The 19400-nt window shown below is 31.4% G+C and overlaps 2 protein-coding genes across 6 annotated transcripts; both read right to left on the bottom strand.

Moving 5' to 3' along the window:
- Window positions 1-8046: 8046 nt before the first annotated feature.
- Window positions 8047-10848, bottom strand: LOC107902143 (uncharacterized). Of its 3 annotated transcripts, XM_041096080.1 has the most exons (4): window positions 10391-10848; window positions 8793-9929; window positions 8525-8660; window positions 8047-8406 (listed from the first exon to the last, which is right to left on the bottom strand). In XM_041096080.1, exons 1-3 carry the CDS (start codon window positions 10492-10494, stop codon window positions 8540-8542), a joined length of 1362 nt encoding a protein of 453 aa, XP_040952014.1. In that variant the 5' UTR covers window positions 10495-10848; the 3' UTR covers window positions 8047-8406; window positions 8525-8539. The 3 variants fall into 3 exon arrangements, with proteins under 3 accessions (XP_040952014.1, XP_040952013.1, XP_040952012.1); XM_041096079.1 differs by having other exon boundaries at window positions 8793-10848; XM_041096078.1 differs by having other exon boundaries at window positions 8525-10848.
- A 3670-nt stretch (window positions 10849-14518) lies between these two features.
- On the bottom strand, window positions 14519-19194 carry LOC107903368 (uncharacterized). Of its 3 annotated transcripts, none has more exons than XM_041096076.1 (5): window positions 18821-19194; window positions 17579-17672; window positions 17385-17489; window positions 16265-16530; window positions 14519-15066 (listed from the first exon to the last, which is right to left on the bottom strand). In XM_041096076.1, exons 1-5 carry the CDS (start codon window positions 18973-18975, stop codon window positions 15024-15026), a joined length of 663 nt encoding a protein of 220 aa, XP_040952010.1. In that variant the 5' UTR covers window positions 18976-19194; the 3' UTR covers window positions 14519-15023. The 3 variants fall into 3 exon arrangements, with proteins under 3 accessions (XP_040952010.1, XP_040952011.1, XP_016684877.2); XM_041096077.1 differs by lacking the exon at window positions 18821-19194 and adding an exon at window positions 18167-18784 and having other exon boundaries at window positions 14552-15066; XM_016829388.2 differs by lacking the exon at window positions 14519-15066 and having other exon boundaries at window positions 15795-16530.
- Window positions 19195-19400: the final 206 nt, after the last annotated feature.

The following is a 19400-nucleotide window of genomic DNA, read 5'->3' as shown; positions in this document are numbered from 1 at the left end:
TTCATCAAAGAAGTATGAATGAATGCCAAATCCTTTGTGAACTCCTTTGATCAAATAAATCTTTTGGTGCTTTTCATTTGAATAAATCACATCTACAACCATAAACACAATTAGAACTGATGTTGATAATGAAAACAAAATCATGAAATAATAGCAATCAACAACATTGATGATTGAAAAATAATTTTTTAATCATTTAGAGTACTTACCACAAAGCTTTAGGCTTAGTCACCCCAACGGCATTCGTATTTGTAGTGGACAATATAGTTGCATGTAGACTTTTCACACTTGAGAATTTCTTCTTGGCAAAACTTTCCGCAACAAGAGCATTCAGGGAAGCCCTCGACCTTCCTAAAAAATTTAAGAGCATGATGATGATCGTAATAATGAGGAGGAAATGTGACCCCATCTTTGAGAAATGGCAATTGTCCAAGAACATATTCAATATGAGCAGAAGTATCACAGATTGAACAAGAATAATACCAAAGGCTTGGATCTCTATATTGCTCACAAATATCACAATAACTTTGCTCCTTATCATCATGATAAGTAAGCTTTAGCTTGTGTTCATCAATTTTGTGAAGAGCTGGTGTTCATCAATTTTGTGAAGAGCTGAATGTGGTAATGTTAAGCATCCAAAATCCAAAGCAAATCTGCACTTTCCACATCTGAATGCACCATTCCGACACCTTTCGCCACAACCATTACATTTCTCCTTGCATTTGAAATCAAAAAAGAGAAAGTGCTGGTGTCCTTCACATTCAATGATATCAGCAACTTTAGCACACCTTATGCACATGTTCAAATATTCTCCAATTTTGTAGAACAAAACAATCTCGATAGCAAAAGTCACATTTCTTGAAGCTGTCAAAATTGAGGGTGGCATTGCTTTGACGAAACCAATGTTGCTTGATTCTTGGCAATTCAGCACAGGTTTTATGGGAAAAAAAGGGGCATTTTGAACAATAATAGAAAATATTTGAGATAGGTAGCATGCACCCATCACATTTTCTATCAATTTCCTCCTCCATCTTGTCTGCTAACACCAAGCAATGTTGATGACTCAAATGTGCAATCTTTGCAGCTTCCCCAGCTTCATTCACCTCAATGACACGAATGATGGAAGACTGTATAGAAAGCTCCTCACATTGCTTTTCTTCCTCAATTACCTCGTACAACCTTCGATGCTCTAAGACACATTTTACATGGACAATGTAATTGCAACCTGGCTTCCTACAAGAGTAACTCCCACGATCTAGTTTTACTTCATTGAAACAAATATTGCAACATCGCCTTGTAAGATCTTCAAGAAAATATTTGTGAAAAATGCAGTGATCATGTCGAGAAAATTTGATAATACGTGGGAGTGAAGTGCAATCCTTATGGACCATGAGGTTGCATGTTAAACATGTATATGAAATATAATTTCCTTGAGTGCCACATGCATCACAAATGAATGGGTGTTGATGACGACTTTTATCTTCAACAATTGACCTCGGCCAAGCACATCCAACATCGATTTTGAAATGGCAAAGAGAACAGCCATAAAAGGCTCCAGAATGTCCCTTTTGGCATAGGTCGCAAGAATTATAACTATCACTGTAGTTAAGAAGCAAAGGGTGTATGGGATGGGAAGGGTGATTAATTTTACTGGGTAACTCATCTAGGCATTTCTTGTGAATGATGAATGATGGACAATCAGAACAAAGATATATAGCATCTATCAGTGGTTCATGACACCAGCAGCTGTTTAATCTTTTGAGTAGATCTATGGCCATGGGACTTTCAATGAAGGTCAATACATGTTTGTTGATGTCATGTTCGTGTTGCGGAAGCGACGATAATATTAATAACAATATTATCAGAAATATTTAGATAATTATTATGCCAACAATTATACTAAGAAAATTCCCAGTTAAATTGGAGGGGTCACAAATGGTCCTGCTTAAAACCCAACAACTAGACAGAACTCACTTAGATATTTATAGCAATAATAACTAAATAAATATAACCAACATAAAGCTATTAAATATAAGCAAACAAATAAGAAATAAAATACCAGAGATTTAACGAGGTTCGGCCAATTTAGCTTACGTCCTCGGACACTACCAAATCAATATTTCTTCTAGAAATATTACAAAGGAGAAGATTTTGGGATGATACAACCAAAGGGGGAGGGGTTCTATATATAACAAACCAAACCCCCTCCCTTTCTATCTTTTCCTAATGTGGGATATTGCCAATATTCAACAAATCTCCACCTTGGCGATATTACACATCTTCGAACATCTTCTCATAACACTAACTTTAATAGTGTCTTCAAATTTGCAACCAATCGCCTTCTTCCCTTTTGGTAGTTGTGCTAGCTTCCACGTCTTGTTTTTCTCTAGAGATTGCATTTCCTCTTCCATTGCACCTAACCATCTATTATTCTCTAAACTCTGAATAGCTTCGGTGTAAGTGGATGGAATATTATCAACAACTGGAAGTGCATAAGCTACCATGTCAGTGAAACGAGCTGGTTTCTGAATTTCTCGTCTCTGCCTTCTGACTGCAATTGGCTCTGATTGCTGTTGAGGTTCTTGGGTAGAAACCTCTTCCTCATCTGACTCTGCATCTGCCAATGAAGAATCACTAGTGGTACCTTCTGTTGGAATTACCACACTCTGCTCAAACTCCACCTGCTGCGGAGTACACTCCACCTGCTGCGAAGTACTACTCACTCCTTCTGGATTTACCTTATTCAACATGGCAGATTCATGAAAGGTAACATCCCTACTGATTATCGTCTTCTTTGCCTCTAGACACCACAAACGATATCCCTTAACACCAGCATTGAAGCCCATGAATAGAGCCTTCTTTGCTCTTGGATCTAACTTTGATTCTTTCACATGATAATATGCAATAGAACTAAAAATGCGCAAGGTGTCATAATCAGTAGCAGGTTTTCCATACCATTTCTCCAAAGGAGTCTTGCCATTTATAGCAGATGATGGCAAATGATTGATGAGATGTTGAGCGTACGTCACAGCCTCAGTCCAAAACTTTCTATCTAATCCAACATTAGATAACATACATCGAACTTTCTCCACAAGCATTCGATTCATACGCTCTGCCACCCCATTCTGTTGCGGTGTTCCACCTACGGTGAAGTGCCTTACTATGCCACAATCTTGGCATATCTTCAGGAGTGGATCGCTTTTATATTCTCCACCGTTGTCTGATCGGAGAACCTTAATCTTCCTTCCTGTCTGATTTTCAACTTTAGTTTTCCACTTAAGGAAAACTTCAAGCACCTCATCTTTGTTCTTCATAGGAAACACCCAAACTCGTCTGGAAAAATCATCAATAAAGGTGACAAAATAACGTCTTCCTCCAAGTGATGGAGTCTTGGACGGTCCCCATACATCAGAATGCACATAATCCAGAATACCTTTAGTATTGTGAATCCTAGTGCCAAATTTCACCCTTCGTTGTTTTCCCAGAACACAATGCTCGCAAAATTCAAGTTTGCAAGTCTTTGTATCTTTCAATAATCCTTGCTTGGCTAGAGTTTGCAAGGATTTTTCACCAGCATGGCCCAAACGCATATGCCACAGCTGTGTTGCCTCAGCGTCCTTCTTGGTACTCGAAATTGCTGCTGCTGTTGTCCCGACCACTGTACTACCTTGGTAGTAATACAAATTGTTCTTTCTTATGCCTTTTAACATCACCAATGCTCCTGAAGTTGCTTTAAGAACTCCATCTCGTATTGTCACAACTAGGCCTTTAGATTCTAACGACCCCAAAGAGATGAGATTCTTCTTCAACTTTGGGACATATCGTACATCCCGCAAAATTCTAGTAGATCCATCATGACTCCTCAGTTTAATTGAACCTATCCCGGCTATTTTACATGTGTTATCATTACCCATGTAAACAACCCCTTCATCTAGTTTTTGAAATTCAAAGAACCATTCCCGAATGGGACACATATGATAGGAACAACCAGAATCCATGATCCACTCATCTGCATATAATGTTGAAGATGTCATACTAAGAGAAAAGTCTGACTCTGCTTCACTATTGCATTCTGCAACATTTGCATCTTGCGGAGTCTTCCCTTTTTTCTTCAATTTTGGACAATCTTTCTTCCAATGTCCTTTTTCTTTGCAAAAGGAACATTAATCTTTGGCAACAGCTCGACCTTTGGACTTTCTTCTCTTCCCATTAGACTGACTTTGCTGACGACCTCTTGTTACCAATGCTTCCACTGCTGCTTCACCTGAACCTTTCAACTTATCCTTTCGGCGTAGTTCATAGCTATACAATGCAGTAGTTACTTCATTGAAAGTTACTTCCGATTTTCCATGAAGTAGAGTAGTTTCAAGGTACTCAAACTCCTCAGGAAGCGATCCCAACAACATTAACGCCAAGTCTTCGTCTTCAAAAGTCACATCCAAATTCAACAAATCAGCCACCAGCTGATTAAAATTGGTAATGTGCTCGTTCATCGTGGTACCAGGAACATAATTGAAACGAAACAGTCTTTTCTTCATATGCAACTTATTTTGACTGTTCTTCTTCAAGAATTTCTCCTCCAATGCTTTCCACAATTTACTTACAGAAGTCTCTTTACTGAATGTATACTTCTGCTCTCTGGAAAGACATGATCGAATTGTACCACATGCCAATCGGTTGATGGTCTTCCATTCTTTATCATCAACACCTTCTGGTTTTTCTTCCTTAATGGCAATATCTAGACCCTGTTGAAAGAGGGCATCTAGAAGCTCACTTTGCCACATGCCAAAATGACCTGTTCCATCAAAAATTTCCACTACAAATCTCGTATTTGCAGTTCCAATCCTTGGCAAAATGTACAAAGTGGAAGTTGTTGATATGGATGGTTTTTCTTCTGTCATTTTTGCCATAGCTTCTACTTAATAGCCACCAAATGCAGAATACCCACAAGCTTTAGGAAATGTTTCTGATGTGTAAGATCAGACTAAGCTGCAAACACAGAGCATACTACAAAACCTTGGCTCGGATACCAATTGTTGCGGAAGCGACGATAATATTAATAACAATATTATCAGAAATATTTAGATAATTATTATGCCAACAATTATACTAAGAAAATTCCCAGTTAAATTGGAGGGGTCACAAATGGTCCCGCTTAAAACCCAACAACTAGATAGAACTCACTTAGATATTTATAGCAATAATAACTAAATAAATATAACCAACATAAAGCTATTAAATATAAGCAAACAAATAAGAAATAAAATACCAGAGATTTAACGAGGTTCGGCCAATTTAGCTTACGTCCTCGGACACTACCAAATCAATATTTCTTCTAGAAATATTACAAAGGAGAAGATTTTGGGATGATACAACCAAAGGGGGAGGGGTTCTATATATAACAAACCAAACCCCCTCCCTTTCTATCTTTTCCTAATGTGGGATATTGCCAATATTCAACAGTTCGGACAGTTGGTTAAAATTAAATGAAGAAGAAAAATGAGCACATTTGATGTCAAGGGAAAAATAACATGCCTGACATTGATAAAAAAACATGTTACGTTTTTCCTTGCATAATGCACAACCATCTACCCAATCATCATCAAGTTCTGGTCTTTGCCGAAGAAAAAAACCTTCGTCTGAGTGCTCAGGATGGAGAGGGTGATTAGGAATTTCAAGGGGTGCCTCTGCACATTGCTTGTGAAGGTGATAATTGCAATGAATACAAGTGAAGCATGGAGCTGAAAGCAGTTCCCCACATTCATGGCAGTGAGCTTTGAGACCTTCATTGCTTTGCTCTGCCACTAACACCAAGGGATGTTCCTTATGAAAAGGATACCGAATCTGTTGCACCGACTCGTCGTGACTCTCATTCTCATTCTCGTTCTTCATCTCGATTAATTAGTGTGGTTGTGAGAAATGAAAGAGATGAAGGAGATGATAGGAAGGAAAGAAAGGCAGAGGATGAAGAAAGGAAAGAGAGAAAAAGAGATGGGTTATCTATATATTCTTATATATCTAATTGGTCCATCAACTGAGTTTAACGATTAATATGATTAAAAAAGAAAATATTTAATTGATTTTTTATTAACGGCAAGAATTTAATTGGAAACCAATTAAATCGATAAGCCAAAAACAATTGCATATTGCATTGATAATACACATTGCATTCTTAAGCGAAGATCTTAGGTTTAAACCTCGAAGACAATATTATTGAGAGAGAGGCAATCACGAACCTAGAACATAAATAATAAAACAAACTTGAAAAATAGTAAAAAAAAAAAGTGTCATTATTTATGATACTAACTTAATTATTTTAAATATTTTATTAACAATTTTATGCTTTTTATAATATTTTGTATATTTTATTAACAATTTTAATAATTTTCTATATTTTAAATATTTTTTCATAGTTAAAAAATTTTAATGCATCAAGCATACGATATACTTAAAGAATTTGATCCGAAAACATATCACTTAAAAAAAACACAGAATTTCATGAAAGAAAAGACAATTAAATAAAAAGTAAAAATTGTTCTTTTTCTTTTATTTGCAAAATAGATTGTTGATGGGTTTAAGATTACATAATGATGCATTTATGGCAAAAGGAATTTTGATGCATTCATGGCATATGAATGATATTGAAGAGTAAGAAATGAAGAATAAGAGATATTATCACCACCATATGATTTTAATAGATCACATATATGCCATTTTTGTAATAAAATTCTAATACGAAATTGCATAATTTCTTTACTAATGAATTAAATCTAAATATTACTATTTGAATCCAAAATAATAATTATCCAAATATGATTAATATATGAATCTGGTAAGTTAAAAAATTAAAAATAATTTTTTAAAATGTAAATTTGATCTTTCAAATCCAAATATGTTTCTTAAAATAAATAATTTATTTAGTATAGAATTACAATTTGTAGTTTAAGTATATCATATCAATAAGTGTTGGGTGTTGTGATATGACACATTACACTCTTAAGCGAAAAACGTAGGTTTGAACCTTAAATGTGACATTATTAAGAGAGGCAATCACGAACACAGAACATGAAAAATAAAACGAACTTAAAAAATAATTAAAAAAATGACATTATTTATAATAATAACTTAATTATTTTAAATATTTTATTAAAAATTTTATGCTTTTTTATAATAGTTTTTAAATTTTATTAACAATTTTATTAATTTTCTATATTTTTAAATATTTTTCATAATTTTACCATTTTTATTTTTTGTAATTTTAATAATGAGTAACATCATACTTTTTGTTATTTTAATAGTTATTAATGCTTTTTTTGAAATTTTAAATAATTTTTATAGTTTATATATTTTATTTCATTTATAATATGTTTTTATATTATTTTGTACTTTTATAAGTTTTTATAAATTTATAATATTTTAAATTTGTATATATTTGTATTATTTATATATTTTATTATTATTTTTAATATAAAATATTATATTTCGTTGCATAGCACAATCTTAATGTGCCACGTGGCGAAAATAAACCTTAAAGATAGTTATTGTTACTCTTTAACAATTGACTGTTAACTTTAACGGTTAAATGATTTAATAAATTAAAATAAGTTCAATAGCTCAATTGAATAAAAAAAAAGAAGTATAAGGGCTTGATTATTTTTTAAAAAAATTCAGGGGCTTTTAAAGATCCTTTAGCCTTAATTTTTACATCATTCATAGTTAAAAAAAAATACATCAAAGGTATCATACACTCAAAAAAATTCTTAAAAGAAAAGACAATTAAATACAAAGTAAAGTTTATATGTTATAAAAAAATCCAAACAAAGTAAAGCATTTCTACAAGAATAATATTTTGTAAAAATTGTTCTTTTCTTTTACTTGCAAATTAGGTAACTGCTTTTATTCTTTACGGGTTTAAAATTGCTTAATCATGCTATGAATACATGGGCAATAGTCGAAAACTATAAAAAACTATTATACTCACATATTTTACTCGATATTATTGTTATTTATATATTCTTATATATATAATCATCCATCAATTGAGGTAATTGAGATGCTTTGCTTTTGGTAATTGAAAGGGAGGAGTACAAAGAATTTAAATACAAAAAATTTTACTTTTGCTGATTAAAAATAAAAAATTGAAGTATTGTGCTTTGATTAATTGTAAGCACAAAGAAAGGAAGCACATGTTTTAAATTTTTCTACCCTATTCCCTCCCAGACCCAATCCCTTATTCGATCATTCCCCTTCCCCTTCCCCTTCCCCTTCCCCTTCCCCTTCCCAATCCCTAATTAGGATTGAATTCGAGCATCCTTTCATCAAAGAAGTAGGAATGAATGCCAAATCCTTTGTGAACTCCTTTGATCAAATAAATCCTTTGGTGCTTTTCATTTTAATAAATCACATCTACAAACCATGAACACAATTAGAACTGATGTTGATAATGAAATCAAAATCATGAAATAATAGCAATCAACAACATTGATGATTGAAAAATAATTTTTTAATCATTTAGGGTACTTACCACAAAGCTTTAGGCTTAGTGTCTCCAATGGCATTTGTAGTGGACAATATAGTTGCATGTAGACTCTTCACACTTGAGAATTTCTTCTTGGCAAAGCTTACCACAATAAGAGCATTCAGGGTAGCCCTCGACCTTCCTAAAAAATTTAAGATTACAATAATGTTTGTGACAACAAGAAGGCACTATGATCCCATCATTTACAAATGGAAATTGTCCAAGAACACATTCGATATGAGCAGAAGTATCATAGATTGAACAAGAATAATACCATAGGCTTGGATCTCTATATTGCTCACAAATATCACAATAACTTTGCTCCTTATCATCATGATAAGTAAGCTTTAGCTTGTGTTCATCAATTTTGTGAAGAGCTGAATGTGGTAATGTTAAGCATCCAAAATCCAAAGTAAATCTGCACTTTCCACATCTGAATGCACCATTCCAATTCGTCTTGCCACAACCATTACATTTCTCCCTGTATTTGAAATCAAAAAAGAGAAAGTGTTGGTGTCCTTCACATTCAATGATATCAGCAACTTTAGCACACCTTAAGCACATGTCCCTATATCCTCCAATTCTGTAGAAGAAACCACTACAACGTCGATTGCAAAAGTCACATTGCTTGAAGCTGTTGAAATTGAGGGTGGCATTGCTTTGACGAAACCAATGTTGCTTGATTCGTGGCAATTCAGCACAGGTTTTATGAAGAAAAAAGGGGCATTCTGAACAATAATAGAAAATATTTGAGATAGGTAGCATGCACCCATCACATTTTCTATCAATTTCCTCCTCCATCTTGTATGTTAACACCAAGCAATGTTGATGACTCAAATGTTGAATCTTTGTAGCTTCCCCAGCTTCATTCACCTCAATAACATGAATGATGGAAGACTGCATAGATTTTTCATAAAACTCCTCACATTGCTTTTCTTCCTCAATTACCTCGTACAACTTTTCATCCTCTAAGACACAATTTACATGGACAACGTAATTGCAACCTGGCTTCCTGCAAGAGTAACTCCCACGATCTAGTTTTACTTCATTGAAACAAATCTTGCAATCTTGCTTTGTAAGCTCTTGTGTTTGAAGAAAATGTTTGTGAAAAATGCAGTGATCATGTCGAGAAAATTTGATAATATGTGGGAGTGAAGTGCATTTCTTGTGGACCATGAGGCTGCATGTTGAACATATATATGAAATACAATTTCCTTCAGTGCCACATGCATCACAAATGAATGAACCTTGTCTCCAAAGTAAGGAGAATGGGTGCTGATGGCGGCTTTTGTCTTCAACAGTAGACCTCGGCCAAGCACATTCAACATTGATGTTAAAATGGCAAAGAGAACAACCATAATAAGGTCCGGAATGTTGCTTTTGGCATAGGTTGCACAAGTAATCACTATCACTGCGGTTAAGAATAAGAGTGTGTAAGCGATGTGTAAGGTGATCAATTTCAGTGGGTAACTCATCAAGGCATTTCTTGTGAATGATAAATGAATCTGTTGAAACTTTTTTCGATAGACAATCAAAGCAAACATATATAGCATCTGTCAATGGTTCATGACACCAGGAACAGGTGAATCTTTTGAATAAATCTATGGCCATAGGACTATCTATGAAGGTCAATGGATGTTGGTGGATGTCATGTTTGGACAGTTGGCTAAACTTAAATGAAGAAGATAATTGAGCACATTTGATGTCAATGGAAAACCAACAACCACGACATTCATAAAAAAACATGTTACGTTTTTCCTTGCATAATGCACAACCATATACCGAATCATAAGGATATGGCCTTTGTCGAAGAAAAAGACTTAGGTATGAGTGCTTGGGATGGAGAGGGTGATTAGGAATTTCAAGGGGTACCTCTGCACATTGCTTGTGAAGGTGATAATTGCAATGAATACAAGTGAAGCATGGAGCTGAAAGGAGTTCCCCACATCCATTGCAGTGGGCTTTGAGACCTTCATTGCTTTGCTCTGCCACTAACACCAAGGGATGTTCCTCATGAAAAGGATGTTGAATCTGTAGCACCGACTCATCGTGACTCACATTCTCATTCTCGTTCTTCATCTCGATTAATTAGTGTGGTTGTGAGAAATGAAAAAGATGAAGGAGATGATGATAGGAAGGAATGATAGAAAGGCAGAGGATGAAGAAAGGAAAGAGAGAAAAAGAGAAGGGTAGAAAGAGGTAGGAAGTAAAGAAAGAAAAGAAGGGTGAAGATGGGTGAAGGCATTGCAATTCATATTGAATAAAAAAGAAAAGATGCCAACTATCTTCTCTTTCATATTTAATATTGTAACTCATCATTTCTTCTTCTTCTTTTCCAAATTTTAAAAAAAAGTATAAGGGCTTAAAGAAAGTATAAAATTTTTTATTTATTTATAAATTTGGTGACTACTTTGACTATTTGTGGGTTTAAGATTACTTAATCATTCCATAAATACATGAATATTTTTATTTTTTGTAATTTATATATAAATTTATGTCTTCTTAATATTTATTAAAAAATTTCAATTTTTAATAATTTTATAATTTATTCCATTTATAGTGTTTTTAATTTGTAGATATTTATATGATTTTTAATATCAAATGTCCTATTCCATGGCACAAACTTGACGTGCCACGTGGTCAAATAGCCTCTAAATATAGCTATCGTTACTCTTTTAATAGTTGACTATTAACTTTAACAATCAAATGGTTTAATAAATCAAAATTTTAACGTTCAAAGGCTTAATTGAATGCAAATATATATATATATATAAAGACTTGATTATCTTTTGAAAAAATTTAGAGGCTTTTAAAGACCCTTTACCCGTAGTCTTTACATCATAATTAAAATTTTTTAATACATCAAAGGTATGATATACGCAAAGAATTTGACATCAATTCAACAAAGTAAAAAAATTCTTAAAAGAAAAGATAATAAATACAAAGTAAAATTTATATGTTATAAAAAAAGATCCTAACAAAGTAAAGCATTTCTATAAGAATAATACTTTGCTTTCTTTATTAAAGTAAAAATTGTTCCTTTCTTTTATTTGTAAGCTAGGTAACTACTTTGATTTTTTACGGGTTTAAGATTATTTAATCATCTAATTGGCTCAAAGAAAAAAAATAATTATGAGAAGGATTTAATTGATTTTCTTGTTATTCTACTAATCTCATCCACGAATACATTTTATGCATACTTATCAATAAGGAAGGAAAAATTAAGAGATATTACCATCACCATACGATTTTTTTAATAACTTCACTATTATAAAACAAAGGTTAAAATCCTTGAAAACATCAACATTTATTTTTATAAAAGTAGATTGAAAATTTATGAACTTTAATTCTTATTTAATAAATATATTTTTATTTGTAAAAAAAATTACGAATTAATTCCATATGATGGATTAATTAAATTAGAGTTAATTGTAGGAAGTAAGGTATATAGGAAAGTCGCATATTTGAGACTTTTAAAAAGAAAAAATTAAAGTATTGTGCTTTGCTTCACTGTAAGCACAAAGAATGTTAGTTTTGGTAACTATTTTGTAAATTTTATTAACAATTTTAATATAATTTTTCATAATTGTTCTTTTCTTTTATTTGCAAATTAGATTATTCATGGCAAAAGGAATTTTGATGCTCATATGATATAAATGTAGGAAGTAAGGTATATGCCAAAGTGACTTATTTGAGATGTTGAAGTTTCCAAAGCTTATCTCTTTAATAATAAAAATTAAAATTAAAGTACTATGGTTTTGCTTAATTGTAAGCACAAAGATTGTTAGTTTTGGTAATTAAAGGGGAGGACTACCAAACTTAATTACATAATCATTAATCTTCTAAAGAGTAAGAAATGAAGAATTAAGAGATGATTTTATAATTTAAAGACATATATGTCATTTTTCTAATATGACATTTCATAATTTGTTTATTAATGAATTAAATCTCTATTGATTATATGATTAATATATGGATTTAGTAAGTTAAAAAAAATATAAATCAATATTTCAAACTTAAATATGTTTCTTAAAATTAATATATATTGAACTCTTAAATAAAGAACGTAGGTTTAAACATTGAAGACGACATTCTTGAAAAAGATAGTCATGAACTCAGAAAATAAATAATAAAACAAATAAAAAAATATCATTGTTTATAATAATAACTTAATTATTTTAAAATACTTAAGTTTTGAAATTATCCAAATATTCATTTCAAGTTTTCCAAGAAAATATGTATATATGGTTTATAAGTTTTGGAAAACATTCAAAACCATATTTATTAATCCGATATTAACCATACTTAAAATTATTATTCTATAACTCTTAAATTAATAAGAACAATGATAGAATGTGCTATACATCAGTGATCATCATCCTGAGTTCTAGATAAAACCCGGGCCACCTACCCGTGCCTAGGGGTGAGCATTCGATCGAATCAAAAATTTTCGAGTTAATCGAGTTTTCAAATCTCATTTTATCATCCTAACTTTATTTGAAGATTTCTCGAATCGAGTCGAGTGAGATGGAATTCGAATCGAATCGAATTGAATATATTTGTTTGAGTTAAATTTTAAAAAATAATTTTGGGTCATTGTAACCACTGTCACCCATTGTAATAAAATTTATCTACCTTAATCAATTTTTTTATTAACTTTCATCACCTCATAATTTATTTGTTAATTTTTTATATATTGGTTAGACTTGGTTGTTTCAATTATCTTCACTATGTATTTTGGAATTAAAAAATATATTAAATGTAAAAATATGATTTTTTTAATAAAAGTTATTTTAAAAATAAAATATGAAATTGATACCAATATAAAATTTTAACACGCATATTTTATGACATAATTAATAATTCAATTTTAATATAAATATTTAATATGACTAAACAATTCAATAATATAAATAATATAAAATGTGAAATTTAATTTAATAATATAAATAGTATATATAAATAAAATTATTACTATTTATGTTTAGTGATTTCTTTTGGGATAATTTTGATTTTTTATTTGAGAGCAAATGGTGAGAAGTAAAAGTTTAGGGGGAAAATAAAAAATTTTGGGGAATAAAAGTTTGAGGAAAGTAAATAAGGGGAGTAAAATTTTGAAGGGAAAATTTAAAAAAAAAATTAGAAGGGGGAGGGTTTGGGGTAGATGGGAGGTGGGATGGGAATGAAATAAAATTTTTTATAATTTATATACTTTATTTCATTTATAATATGTTTTTATATTATTTTTTGTACTTTTATATCATTGTTAAAAAAATTTAATGCATCAAGCGTACAATATACTTAAAGAATTTGATCTGAAAACATATCAATTAAAAAAAACACAGAATATCATGAAAGAAAAGACAATTAAATAAAAAAGTAAAACTTGTTCTTTTGTTTTATATGCAAAATAGATTGTTGATGGGTTTAAGATTACATAATGATGCATTGATGGCAAAAGGAATTTTGATGCTCATATGATATAAATGTAGGAAGTAAGGTATATGCCAAAGTGACTTATTTGAGATGTTGAAGTTTCCAAAGCTTATCTCTTTAATAATAAAAATTAAAATTAAAGTACTATGGTTTTGCTTAATTGTAAGCACAAAGATTGTTAGTTTTGGTAATTAAAGGGGAGGACTACCAAACTTAATTACATAATCATTAATCTTCTAAAGAGTAAGAAATGAAGAATTAAGAGATGATTTTATAATTTAAAGACATATATGTCATTTTTCTATTTTTCTAATATGACATTTCATAATTTCTTTATTAATGAATTAAATCTCTATTGATTATATGATTAATATATGGATTTAGTAAGTTAAAAAAAATATAAATCAATATTTCAAACTTAAATATGTTTCTTAAAATTAATATATATTGACCTCTTAAATAAAGAACGTAGGTTTAAACATTGAAGACGACATTCTTGAAAAAGATAGTCATGAACTCAGAAAATAAATAATAAAACAAATAAAAAATGTCATTGTTTATAATAATAACTTAATTATTTTAAAATACTTAAGTTTTGAAATAATCCAAATATTCATTTCAAGTTTTCCAAGAAAATATGTATATATGGTTTATAAGTTTTGGAAAACATTCAAAACCATATTTATTAATCCGATATTAACTATACTTAAAATTATTATTCTATAACTCTTAAATTAATAAGAACAATGATAGAATGTGCTATACATCAGTGATCATCAACCTGAGTTCTAGATAAAACCCGAGCCACCTACCCGTGACCCGAATAGGTCTCACCAAATGATTGAATGCAAGGCAAACCACGAGAGGGTAGTAGGGGAGTTCGCAAATCTAGCTTGCAAGGTGAGCTCGCGAATCCAACTTACATGAACCGAGTAAGGGTTGCGACGCCAATTCGCATATACCCAAGATGCTATCTGAAGGCCCAAGGTGTTCACAAAAGGAAAATGACATGTTCTGCAAGCGGCCCAGAGTGAAACGTGTCTTGTGAGCCTAAAGCCCGCTCAGAATATTAACCCCAGGAATAAAGATGACCGCGTACACTACAAGCAAATCTAAGACAAAACACGTGTTCAACAAGTCTGAAGCCCGCACAGAATGTCAATTATAGAAACGATGGAGTCAAAACAAAACAGTGGAGTCAAGTCATGAAGCTATGATAGCATAAATACCCAAATGCTCCTATTGATGAGATATGAAAAAAGAGTTACTTCAAAGAATGTAAGCTTTATGTTTTGAAGCCTAATTATTTTAAAATTTGTTAAAATTTTCCACTATTTGATCTTTACTCGATTGAAATTTTCTTTTTAAAAAAAAAAAAGAATTAAATGTCCACCACTAACAGCATAATAGTGATTAATTCTCTTATCACAAATATTTTTTAAATAAGTAAACGGTTGGCCATAAAAGATAATCTATTCCCTTATATAAAGATCAAACCCTCAACTAAGTTCATATTTTTTTTATTATAAAATAAAACGAAACATAATTGCAAAATTATATTTTAATTAGACTTCCGTGCTCTTAAATCCTCGACTAACTAACTCTTAAATTAATATTATTAGCAAAAAAGAATATTAATTAATTCATAACACATAAGTCTTAAATCCTCTTAGACCATCCATTACTTTCTTTCATTTTCCCACCTAACTTGCTCTACAATTTTCGAAAATATTAATATTTGTAATCAATTACAAGGTTCAAATCCTCTTGAGATAAACAAAGATATAGCAGTAATTGTTTGCAGTAAAAAATGACAGAACTATAAGTCACAGTTTGCATATATCATAATCCAATCATTCAATAATTTTTTTTGCCCAAGCCTGATTTCAAGCCTATATTCTTATCTAAATCTTCTCACGACCCTTTAGGTCGAACTAGGTGGCTCAATCCATGATAAGTCTAATTGTTATACAAAAAATGATATGACTTAAAAAGCAATAAACAGCACGTATTCTCAACCAAGCAATTCGAAACCTAAAAGAATACCCAAATTCTATTCAACGCCAGAATATAAACTATTTCTATACTGAAATTAAAAAAAGGAAAGTTAAAACCTTACATTTCATCAACCAAACCCTATATATCAAGCACAAAAAATTTAGACCAAATTTGACCCAACCCAGCACACAGAACATGCACTTTACACCAACCTTGACCCGAACACGAACCCGAACCCTTTTCTTGCAATCCTTGAGAAGTCTGTATAATTTGAGTGACTAAACACTTTGGGTTATGTAATAGTGAACTTACTCTGTTTCAAGGGCTGCAATTTCATATCTCACTTCTTCTAAATGTTCGTTAATGGCAGTTACAGCATCTTGCACTCCTCTAATGGCTTCCTTGAGAGCATTATCATACTCAGCATTTAATTCTGCTTCTTCGGTTCCGGCAGCTTCTGTTATCTCCTGGAGATGCACACATTCATGCTCCATTGGCTTCTTAAATGAGCAATTCTCGTGGTTCATCAGACGCTCTGATGGACGACCTGCCTTCTTCAAGACCTGAATCGTGGCAGTCTATGTATAGAATATTTATAATACCTCATCAGCAGAGAATGCAGGATTTTACAATAAGGCACACATTAAATATAGCCATACAGGTAAGAAGGTTGATGACAAAGAATATGTATCATATATATTTAATATAATAACGAATTTGAGTTTTATATACCCATACCTGACACTCATCTCCAATAACATAGAATGACAACATTATCCGTTTGATTGTGGGATTTGATTTTCCGGAAATTGTTTTCCAACTTTTCCAGTGTTTGTTTGGCGGAAAACATTTTCCATTTGGAAAATCAACTCCAAAACAAGGGAAAATGCCTTACAATTTTTGGGAAATTGTCTTACCGTTTCAATTTCCGTAAGACATTTTCCTAAAGCTCTCAGGCATTCTTGTAATTATTTACTATAACCTCTAGATATCCGGTTGATATTAGAGTATGTTTGTACACTTGTAATTATTTACTACAACCTATTGTAATTTTTAATTCTAAAAAATTATTAATTATTATAAGAATTTCTAGAGTAATACTCAAGAAAAAAAATTATTAAATCAAATTGCAATATATGTAAAAATAATTTAAAATATAAAAATTTATTAATATATATTAATATGTGTAAAAATAACTTTTCCGGAAAATATTTTTAGGAAATCTACCAAACATCAGAAAATATTTTACACAGATTCATCCAAACACCAGAAAATATTTTCTGGTAAATCATTTTATAGAAAAGTAAAACATTTTCCAGAAATCATTTTACGGAAAATATTTTACTGGCAAACAAACGGACCCTAAATTATAATTCCATTGTTCAATATAATAATCTTAGCAGCAATAGTACAAGAATGACTAGAGACATACCAAATGTAATTTCTGCTTTTCCTGTGTTTGAATGGCTCTGAGCAGCTCAGCTAGATCAACTCGGCAGTAATCAGGGTTTAAAAACAGAGATTCCATCTCAAGGACCTGCACTCAAGCCAATGATGTAGTAAGAACATATGGTCTCAAAAAATGAATTCAAAGTTTATTATATGATCAGGTGTTGAACTCAGAACTTGTTTCGAGCAATCATTGAACTCTACTGTGATCTCACTGCAAAGCTGCTGGTAGGCCAATTCCCCTCCCGATTTCATATACTCCGAAAAACCCCTGATTAGGTTAATGCCAAAACTAACGTTCAAAATTCTCTCTAAAAAAAACATAGTAAACCTAACAAAAGCATAACATATAGTACATTCAGTCGAAGCCTTTTGAAGCATTATATTTATACCAGGCAAAGAAAACACAATACAAGCAAAAACACAATACAAGCAAACGAGAAAAATAACTAAAAACATGATACAAAAAATAATACGGACATGAATAGGTATCTTTAGATCATTTTTTCAGAGTTTCTTTTGCTGTATTGGGTTGGTACTGCTGCAGATTTCTGCTTCTTTTGGATGATAAAAATCAGATTTATCCAAATAATAATACGAACAAGACAAGATTAATATACAAATGTATCAAAATCTACATAACATGAATTACTGAGTGCAGAGAGTTTATAAGTATATAACACCTTAAACATTATGACAATAAATAACATGAATACAACGTAAAACAAAGATCACTAGGTCTAAAGAACACGATATGGGACTTACTCAAAGTACATTCTCAACACTCAAGGACACAATATTCCGTGAAAATGGTTCATTAAGCATCAAAGAAACCTTTTACAAACAATTTCCTATTCTTGCACCATGTCCATAAAATTTTAGAAGTATATAATACCTGAAACACGAAAACTACACAAATACATGACTTTCGTCTTTCCAAATTTAAGGAATTCAATATTATACATGTTCAAAGTACATTCTTATCACTCCAACACGAAAACAACACGAATATATGAATTATCAGCCGTAAGAAACGTTTTGTAAACAATTTCCTATTTTTACTCTTTTCATTTCAAGATAAAGCTTAAGAAAGCGTTAGTATAAGTACATGCATTTCATACTGAAAAACCCAGGTTCTAATTAGGCGCACGGATTCACTTATTTACCCCCAAAATATATATAACTAAGAAAAAAAATTAAACCCCAAGGTAGGGATTTCAAGAACTAATAGACGCATGGATTCGCTATTCATTAATATTTTCCCTGATTTTTAGCAATTTAAAACTAGTATTGATTAGCGAACCCCAAGAAATAGTTATAAATAAGAAAAAAATTGAAATAAAAGAATGGATTTAAACAGATCCAAATCAAAATTAGGGGTTTCTTCTTGGGGAGCAAAAAGAAATGAAGAAGGCTTACGTTTTAAGCTTGGAGTAAGCCTGAGCTCTACGCTGTTGAATTTCAAGGAATTTGCGAAGTAAATTGAGAATTTCATTTCTTTTACTGCAATTGCTGTTTTCTTGTTCAATCTCCATTGAGTCTTTTATTGAAACCTTCTTCTCAAAATCTTCCATTCCTTTCCTTTTCGAATTTGCCTCTTAATCCGAGTCTCTGCAAGCTTTCTTCCTTAATCTTTTGCAGCCACGCCTCCCTAAGAAACTGGAAATTGAAATGCTTCGTATTTACACTGAAACCAACAAATAACTTAAAAGGCTTTTGAATATGGGAAGCTAGAACCCAGTCCACTTTTTAATTTGATTTTTTTTCTTAAATTTATTTTTATATTATTATTCAAATATTTTTGGACAAGGGTAAGGCTTACTTAAACGGATTTTTTATTTTTGATTCATCAGTTTTATCAATTCTTTCATTTAATTAAATAATTAAACATTTTAAAATTAATTAGTAAAGAATTATTAAAAAAACTTGATTCAATAAATTTAATTGTCTAGTCGATTGAGTCTTAACTCGATTAAGTCTTAACTCGATTAACATTACA

This window comes from Gossypium hirsutum, chromosome D06, assembly GCF_007990345.1.
Source record: "Gossypium hirsutum isolate 1008001.06 chromosome D06, Gossypium_hirsutum_v2.1, whole genome shotgun sequence".
Classification (NCBI taxonomy): Eukaryota; Viridiplantae; Streptophyta; class Magnoliopsida; order Malvales; family Malvaceae; genus Gossypium; species Gossypium hirsutum.
This window is presented reverse-complemented; position numbering and strand designations above follow the sequence as displayed.

What these genes read in the sequence shown, in the direction of transcription:
- LOC107902143 (XM_041096078.1), bottom strand. Translation starts at nt 10,597, where the DNA reads ATGAAGAACGAGAATGAGAATGTGAGTCACGATGAGTCGGTGCTACAG.
- LOC107903368 (XM_041096076.1), bottom strand. Translation starts at nt 18,975, where the DNA reads ATGGAAGATTTTGAGAAGAAGGTTTCAATAAAAGACTCAATGGAGATT. An exon ending in AAAAGCAGAAATTACATTTG is followed by an intron (nt 16,531 to 17,384) that starts GTATGTCTCTAG and finishes TTCTATACATAG; the next exon opens with ACTGCCACGATTCAGGTCTT. An exon ending in ATTGCAGCCCTTGAAACAGA is followed by an intron (nt 15,067 to 16,264) that starts GTAAGTTCACTA and finishes GTTTTGTCTTAG; the next exon opens with ATTTGCTTGTAGTGTACGCG.